Source organism: Amblyomma americanum, chromosome 5 (genome assembly GCF_052857255.1).
Source record: "Amblyomma americanum isolate KBUSLIRL-KWMA chromosome 5, ASM5285725v1, whole genome shotgun sequence".
NCBI classification, from domain to species: domain Eukaryota; kingdom Metazoa; phylum Arthropoda; class Arachnida; order Ixodida; family Ixodidae; genus Amblyomma; species Amblyomma americanum.
In genome coordinates, this window is record NC_135501.1 from 164,328,123 (window position 1) to 164,336,852 (window position 8,730).

General features: G+C 49.7%; 1 protein-coding gene across 3 annotated transcripts; it reads right to left on the reverse strand.

The window, feature by feature from the left end:
- Positions 1-362: 362 nt before the first annotated feature.
- LOC144132910 (32 kDa beta-galactoside-binding lectin-like) lies at positions 363-8,427 on the reverse strand. Of its 3 annotated transcripts, XM_077665650.1 has the most exons (5): positions 8,273-8,427; positions 6,910-7,035; positions 5,549-5,631; positions 5,295-5,487; positions 363-701 (listed from the first exon to the last, which is right to left on the reverse strand). In XM_077665650.1, exons 2-5 carry the CDS (start codon positions 6,931-6,933, stop codon positions 585-587), a joined length of 417 nt encoding a protein of 138 aa, XP_077521776.1. In that variant the 5' UTR covers positions 6,934-7,035; positions 8,273-8,427; the 3' UTR covers positions 363-584. The 3 variants fall into 3 exon arrangements, with proteins under 3 accessions (XP_077521776.1, XP_077521774.1, XP_077521775.1); XM_077665648.1 differs by lacking the exons at positions 6,910-7,035; positions 8,273-8,427 and adding an exon at positions 5,783-5,905 and having other exon boundaries at positions 5,549-5,718; XM_077665649.1 differs by lacking the exons at positions 6,910-7,035; positions 8,273-8,427 and having other exon boundaries at positions 5,549-5,700.
- Positions 8,428-8,730: the final 303 nt, after the last annotated feature.

Here is an 8,730-nt window from a genome sequence, read left to right on the forward strand (position 1 = left end):
GCGCCTAGGAAAGGCATCAAAACATTCAGCGATAAGTGTGGCTCTCCTTTCGGTTTTCATGGTCGTTTTCATTAATAAAATGTGTAAAAAAATCCTGCTTCTTGCAAGCAGCTTTCAAGATCAAAATGAGACACTGGGAAAGTTTTTTTTGTTTTCATGTAACCTTGATACATGAAGCAGTGCTTCTCGGTGGGTCATCCTTCTCATTTTCCACTGAAGCCTACTCTCGAATAGTAGACCAGCGCCTGTACAGGTTGTAATGTTGCAGATCAGGCGGGTAAGTTTTGTGATCAACTGTCCTAGCTACAGGACAGACCACGTTCTATTGCTGCGAACAGATCTTTCTGCATGAGTCATTAAGGTCGTGGATGTGGCGCTCTCTGGTGGGGCATTTTTTATTTTCAGTTTCCAGTACACGCAAACAAACCTTTTGTTTTCTCTTTCCTCAAAGCAGCATATATACCTCTCTGGTTTTCTGTGTGTCAGTCATAGGACAGGCCGAATGCAAAGCAGGCAAACAGTGTTCACATTATGGTACGAAGAGCTAGGAAACCTGGATTCCTTTCCAGCGCGGATCACAGTGCCTACTTCTGCAGGTCGAACCGTCGAATCGTGACGCTGCCTTCCACCACGAGCCGCTTTACCAATGAGCAGTTCATCCGGTGCTTGAAGAAAGTAAAATCTTTGTTGTCGAAAGCCACCTGCAAAGCACACGCCCGACCTTGTTGGTAAAACAGTTTCAGCAGTGAAGCTTGCAGAGCATCCAAAGCCTAACCAACCACCTTAATAGAGTTGTTTTCCAGCAGCACATCCTGTGGGTGGTGGAACTGGTTACTACATAGAAAAGCCATGTGCTGTTGGGGAAGAGCATATTACAAGTTTTGTTTTCACAGGAACACAAGTTGATCTCGACGCTTAATGAGAAAGTTTATGCTTATGTCGGCGATAAGCGTTTCAACTTAGGTGGTGGCGGTGATCATAATTTCAGTGGGGACTTGATATGCACTGCCGTCTCGGACATAGGGGTAGTGCAGGTAGGAGAAGCTCGGAAGTGCGCACGACAGCGCGAGATAAAGGGGTGTGTGAAAAAGGTATAAAATTTGTAATCTTACACTACTTGAAAAGCTAGCTGTTCTCAAGGAGAATAACAGTATTAAAGGGTGGTCCCATTATAGATTCTGCCCAATGAAAACTTTAAAGAACAGTAAACCTCTGCCTTAAAGCTATGGCGCGATAGTGTTAAAGGGACAGTGCGGAGAACTATCGATTTTTTTTAATCAAAATCTGACAGTTCGGCATTTCATGGCTTTGTTGCCGCTTTTCCGGGAGCGAAAGATGCGTTTATTTCAAAGAAATTTGGATTCGAAGGTGAAAAGTTTTCCCGCCGCTCCGATTCAAACTCGAAAACTCTTATGACGTCACGGCGCACTCTTATGACGTCATAGGACGGAGTGACGTGAAATGTGACGTAAACTCCGACTCCATGATTTCTGGCCGCTCGCGGTGCGGTCTAGCGCAGCAGCCGAAATGAAAGCTACCGCCGCCGCACGTTGAAGGCATCTATCGGGGGTCGCTATACCGTCGCTTCGTTTACGTTTGCACAGGCGTCTTGCCAGCGTTGCGATGGATCCCGTTCCCGAACCCGACGACGTAGTTCTCGCAAAAACTCCGGCCTGCATTTCAGCGACCTCAGCCCCAGAGAGCGTGCGATGCTTTTGTGGGAGCACGGTTAGGTTAGGCGCCGGCGGGTCATTTCCCCCTTCCGCCGTGAGCAGTCGTTGCAAATTAAATATCATAACCCCAGAGGGGAGTCGCGAGGGGCCAGGACAAGGTCGGCACGTCGCGCCCATCGGAGGCTGGCCGAGGCTTTGGGGCCAACGGACTGTGATTCCTTGAACGGTGCGGTTGCACGGTGCAGCAGGCGGCGTCGAGGTCTCCCACGGTTGTAAGGGCCGGGTTATTTATTTTTTGCCATAAAAAACGGATGAATGCTCAAGGGCTCTCGCGTTTAAAGTTGGCGGCTTGAAAGTAAAGCCGGCGCACGACGTTTCAAAGGCTTCCGCAAGTTTCCGGTGGTACGGGGTCCACTGGATCGGGCTCTCTCGCCCACTTGCATGTACCTTCAGGTGTGTGCTGTGAAGGGATTGATTCAGCCGAGAGCTAAAACAACTCCGCCCAACTGCCGAAGCTATTGAATGACGTCACAACGCGCACCTCGCCGCGGAGCCGAATCGGTCTGGCCGAGCCGGCGGCGGCTGGCGCACTCGGAGCGTAATAGACACATGCTCCAAGTCTCCGCCAGTGCGGTCAGAGTGCGCCGAAGCCGCCGAACGCGTCGGCGGTCAAGCGCAGTTGGAGTATAGAGGGTCTCGCTTTGGCCGACGTGACGTCGCCGTGCAGCGCGCGCGCGTTACGCCGGAGTATAAACGCGTCTTAACAGAGCCTACGCTTAACCGCTAACCAACGTATTCGGTGGCGGCATCTATGGGAGCCACTGAAACCCCCAGCCCACTCACTGAATAAAAAAAAACCTGTGCCGAGGCTCAGAATCGAACACGGGCCTTTCGCGTATGAGGCGGAGACGCTGCCACTCCGCCATGACGGCCCAAAAGTAAACTATGAATAAAGGCACATCTACTGAATGCACTCTTCTGATGCAGAAGCCTCCGCGCTTTCGCTACGTATATCCTGGCCTAACAAAGCTAGGCCATCAGCAATTTTTCTTAACTGCCTTGTACCTTGTCTCCCGTTCCTAATAAACGATCTCCGTTAAGTAGTTTGAAGTCGACTGGCCCAGCCGGGAATGTTTCGCCGGGCGAGCGTGCGAAGACACAAGTGCTCTTTATACTGCGAAACTGCCTTGTACGATCACCGACCATTGTGCCATCATAGCTTTTCATCGATCGTGACCAGCCTTAACAGGCTCCTTCAAAGGTTAACTAGCACTTGAAGCGGCATTTGGAGTTCCTCTGCTGTTCGGCGCTTGTAAATCGAGGCGCGTCAAAAACAAAACCACGCGACACGCAAAGCTCATAGACGTGAAGCGCCATAACAAATCGAAGCTCTCCTGGCCGCCGCCAAGCATCGGTTTTCTTTGCTTCCAACATTCAGATTGTATTTTGTCTGTCTTCCTTGTGTGATAAAAGTGCACTATTGGTTTTAAAACAAATCTTACTTCAATATTGAACCGCGCAACCTTCCTTTGTCAGCCTCACAGATTCGTGACCCCAAGGCGTAAGGAAAATTCCTCCAAGGTGGCGTCTCTTGTCCTATGATTTCACCACGCTTGTACTTGCGAGATTTAGACCTCGTCCTTCTAATCCCTCTAGCAGGACGAGGTCCCAATCTCAACAGAAGAACGCCTCAACGCCTCAACGCCTCAACAGAAAAATCAGTCTAATTTGGACCACCGCACACGCCTCCGTTCCTGGCAAAGAGGTGGCCCACGAGTTAGCCCGAGCTCTCTACTTCCGGGTGGCTGTGGAGCCGCCCGACTGCCGGAATATGGACGAGCGTCTGCAAAATTACACGGAGATTGTTGAAAATTATAGGTTATGCAGGAGACTGGTGCCACCACCGGACAAAAATCTAAACAATAGGGAAGCAGTCGCATGGCGGCGCCTTCAAGCTGGGAACTTCGTAAACCCGGTCTGGGCTTATCATATTCAGACTGGTGATAGAAAAAACGATAAGTGCAAGCACTGTGGGGAGAGAGGGACCCTCGACCACATAATCTGGGAATGCGCTAGCTCCCCAGGGGCTAAAGCAAACATAAATTGTAGATAAGCCTGGGAAGCCCTGCTGCGGAGCGAGGTCTCTGCTCAACAGCAACAAGCCATCCGCCTGGCGACAGAAGCCGCGAAGAGTCACGGCCTCTTTGCCTGCTTGTGATCGCGGAGGTCCCCGCCCCCGTCCTCTAGGCCTGCGTGCCGGGGTCGGGGAGTAGAGGGCCTCCTTATCTGGTGGAATATTAAAGTTGTTATCATCATCATCTTGCGAGATTGGCCTGTGGCGCCGATACCTGTATTTTAGTTCTTGCTTTTCTCTACCTTACAAGAGCTTTGTTTTCAGTAAGAGTGGCGTTTTTGTGATCAGGAGCTGGTATTCTATCGATCAAGCCAACTTCAATTTCTCCTCAGTGTCCCTTTAACGGGTCCTTCACCTGCGCCTAGGGTCCTCCTTACGTACCACTTTGCAGACACGGACACTCTTCTTTCTTTCACCATCACATAACGCTCAACCTCCTCTTGCAATGCGATAGAATTACAGATCCTTCCCGTGAAAGTACTCCTCCTATGTCGCCTATGTTCTGCCTGCATGCCCATAGGTGGGGAATTGTTCATTCTCGACTTTACACTCATAGATCGCTGGGAAGCCCTCGTATATAACACTCCTGGAGCAGCCGTGTATAGCGGTTACGCTATACTCCACTGTCACGACAGGTGGCTGTTTCTAACACAGCCACCAGTGGGGCTTGTGAGACCTGCAGGTTGCACTTCCCGAACAATCTCTCGCGCCCCATCATTAATTTAACTGCCACTGCCACGCTGAGGCAGCATTGCCAGAAAGTCGGGGCACAGCGCAGCCACAGCCACTAAGCCTAGCGCCCTAGAGCGTTTTAGTTTGAGCCACTCGGTAATTGTTTCTTACGTCACGGAGGAGGTCAGCGCGCTATTTTTGATTGCCCAAAATCATGCACCACGTGCTCGCTGCCAAGGGAAGTTGAAGTGCTTGCCCAAAAGTTCTGGTAGTGGTTGTGATGACGTCACAAGATCGCATCACCTACGTGGCTTGTAATATAAGCCTCCTGCCTTTCCGCTGACAAAGCTGGCGACGAGAATGCCCGTGTTCCTGCAGAACGGCAGCCTATTGCGGTAAAACTTATGCGCCCAATGCAGATATGTTTGAAAGACGTACTAAGTTTGGTGTCTGTACCTCTGGCTACGCGCTAACCCTCAGAAGGATGCACTGCTAGAGCGTAGCAGCTCGAGAAATGCCTTCTGAAATACTGAAATAAGCAAACTTGATTAGGTATGCCTTGGGTGTCCAAGGTAGCTGGTTCAACCGGCTCATTCGTAAAGTAAGGAACAATGGGGATTAGAAATGTTGTCACAAGGAAAAGTTGCTGGGCTGCTCTGTCAATCAACAGGACAATATGATACTATCAACTATTCTGCTTTGTCCTGAACGCGCATGTTAGATCGAGATAAACAGGCCCGAACCAATTAAAACACTGCAATCAACGTCGCAGTGCACGCTTTCCAGAGTTCAGTACCAGAGCAGCGCACGTATACCTGGTAACCTGCGTCATCGACGCGTATCCTGGTCTCGAAGTGGCTCCCCCGCTGCACAGGCATTCGGACTACGCGCTCCTCGTGCTCCCAATAGCCGCCGCGGTAAGAGTTGAAGACCACACACCCCTCATCGAAGAGCGGATTTATGTGGATGGCTATGTCACCCGTCTCAGCCACCAGGTTGATGCAGAACCTGCGCAGAAGCAGTGATGGGGCATAAACGTACTGCAGCGGTGGCCTGCAGGCCCACTCACCTATCGGTGCTTCTCCCGACTCGGCCCGCCAGGTCGATGGTCGTGCCCGAGCAGAGCGTCTCCAGGGTGACGTCGAGCGCCGACTGCACCAAGACAAGAGCCCCGGAGGTCTGGAACGTGCTTTCAGCAATCCTCATCGGTTCAGATATAACGGCAGGGTTAGGCGCAGTCTGAAATTACGCCTCATCTGCACAACCTGCCGATAGCAGAGGAGCCCCAATGATTACGACATACCTTGAGTGACACACCACACGACGCAGATTGAAAGCGGATGTGATACAGTACACAATAGGTCACGGGTGTCGCCTTTGTTTCAATGCGTCCATGTTTACCGGGTACCATCAGACAGTGGGACTCCTTTGAAGCTATCAATCGTGAGGCTATGCGCGTCATAACATATCTGCTTGCAGAGTAAGCATGCTTACCATTTTCTTTGAAATCAGGCAAGAAAGCAAGCAGCAGCCGTTGCGATAAGGGACAGCAGTCCTGGGCTGTGTATTTTCGGCTATAGAATACGACGTTCTACGTGGACAATAATGACCAGTCAAGCACTTTTCTGGTCATTGTTGTGGATTCCAGCGTGCCAGACCTGCACGGCCGACCTGCGCGTGGTGACGATTGGGACAGCGCGGCACACTATTAAGACGTCATCCCTCATGGCCTACGTTGCCGAAAGCAGCGACCAATAGCACAAGTCCAAATTAAACGGAAATTAAATACTGCAAGACAGGACGTTCTTGCATGAGATGGTGGAGGCTGCTCCGTATAGCTGCGCGCGATTTAAAAACATTTCGCCCTTGCGTTTCTCTTTTGTTACTGTATCTATATTTTGATACTGATATACTTTGTTTATTTTCTGTTAGTTACAGATACTTCGAACTAACATCGCTCCTGTACCAAGCTGTACCCAAATCAGTCATGCGGTGGGAACACTGTAGCGTATGTGGATGCATACATTTAACTTTAGCCCTCAGCTTTAAAATCCGAAACCTTACCGGCATGTTAAGTCCTCAAGGCTAATCAATTTGGATTTTGTCAATACTAAAACTCCTCAGTTGTCAAGTTAAGTAAAAGAAAGGGTACTGCATTTAAAACGGGCCTGTAGTGAAGACCCTCAAATTATATCAAATAGGAAAAATAAATGGTAAAAATGAAATGTTCGCACGGCAAAGCTAGAGAGAAAAAAAGACGCCATGAAATAAATTATTGCACTAAAGGCCAAAAATTGGCTTCCTGGAAAATAGCTTTTCAAAGAGAATTTCCGGAGGTGAGCTTTACGTGCCAAACGTACGTGGCATTAAGTTCAAACTTAATTAAGTTCAACTTAATGCCACGGGAAGAGAAAGACAAGTAGCACTTGCGCTCTGCGATGCCCCAGCTCCCATTCCGGAAGCTGCCGCGAATCAAGCTGGCAGTGACTGAAGGGTGGGTTCAAGTGGAATGCAACGTCAAAGCCCGGGCCTCCTCACTGAAAGTTGATGCTGAACCTGCGTCAAGAGAAGTCAGTTAAAATATATTCTCCAAAAAGTCAAATATCAATGCCCAGCAGATTTGCCTCCATAGCACACAGACACGCCCAGAGAGAAACATTAGAACGTCGCTCTAGCTTTAAGATGGCAAACAAGGTTCGCTGCATCCCAAGAGAGGCTTGTACGAAATCAAGCTTTCTTCTCCTCACGGCTTTACCCATACACTTTACCTAACACTATTTGCCAACATCAGAGTTTCTATAACAGCCTTTTTTGTTCCCAGTGCAGTGGTGCTAAACGTAGCTAAAACATTCTCAGAAGACAGATAGTTGTCATGAGTGATGAGAGTTTCAGCAGATGCCGACAGAAGTCGCCTTCACCATGCTCACAAGGACAAAGTGCTGACATAAATGATAAAGACCTTTGTGACGAACTTTTGCACCTAAGCAGCCTGTTTCCTCCTGATTGTAGCACACCTCTTAACGTTCTTTAGTTTATATTAAGTTGTGTAGCTTATATCGAGGATAACTTCCCAAACACATGAGTCGCGCTTTGCATTATTCCTTACACTGCCCGTATCCGGGGCAACAGCGAAGAGAAGTTTCTCAAAATTAAAGCTTATAAAGAATTATCTATGGTCGACTTTGACAGATCATCTCTGGCAATTTCGTCCATCGAAAACAAAGTTGCATGTCCAAAGCTGTAGCTCAATTCTCAGTTCAAAAGGCCCGCAAGGTTCCGTAACGATATCTGAATTAGATTCATGGCGCCATGGGGACGACCTGTGGCCTGCGCCATTGATTTGCAGTCTCACTTCAGGCTTCACCCATCGAAATTCACAGCTCGCGTTAATGAATTGCCAAAAACAATTTTGTTTTATTACCAGGTATTCTCCTGAAAACGAACAAAAGGAATCAATCTAGAAAAGGTTACCATGAAGAAAAGATGAGTTTAATAGCCGGAAAGGAGGGGGGAGAGAGCCTTGGTAAGGGTCGCACATGGCGCCGAATGAGGTAAGGCCGGTCCTGCTCTCCCTCCTCCTTCCACGTTAATCACCCTCTGATTGCTCATCCCACAGTTTTCGCCGTACTCTCCTAGTTGTACAGTAACCACCTTCCTTCTCAGTGGTTCTCGTGGCAACCACCCTCCGCTTACGCACTGACGCAAAACCCACGGAGGAACGGACCTCTAACAGCTGTCGCGGTTAAAAAAAAACTCAAATGGTATGAACGAATATTGGTGTTTCTTTACTTACTCGAGTTAGACTTCGTCGACGGCTTAAGGGCCGTTGTACGATCGTTTCGGAGCGCCTTCCGCCTCGTCCGCTTCGCGAGCGGGCCTGGCGGATCTGCCTCGTTCGGCGAACGGATGGAAAGTTGGTCAACTTCAACTTTCCGGCGGACGAGCGCACCCGGCCGGGGACCGGATTGCAGCTATTGGCTGCTTTTCCCGTGACGTCAGTGACGTCTCGAGCCCCTCCGCCCTCCGCCTCTGTTCTGCCCTGCCGGGGCAAGATGGCCATCCGTCGACTGAACTGGGGAGCGCGGCCTGGGCAGTGGCAGCGATGTCGCGAAGCATATTATATTGGACACATTTCTTGATATTACCAGTGTTCAGAGCGACTGCAAACTTCGCCGCGTTCAGCAGTGGCGAGCGATAGTTCCACTAGTTGAATTCTGTAATCATCTACGCTGACGGAGTTGACAGAGCGCC

Bases quoted from the DNA above. Each gene is read 5' to 3' on its own strand.
- LOC144132910 (XM_077665648.1), bottom strand. From the start codon at position 5,890: ATGGTACCCGGTAAACATGGACGCATTGAAACAAAGGCGACACCCGTG. The intron at 5,719-5,782 runs GTATGTCGTAAT...GCGTAATTTCAG, and splicing joins CGTGTGGTGTGTCACTCAAG to ACTGCGCCTAACCCTGCCGT. The intron at 702-5,294 runs GTATACGTGCGC...TGTGCTTTGCAG, and splicing joins TCGATGACGCAGGTTACCAG to GTGGCTTTCGACAACAAAGA.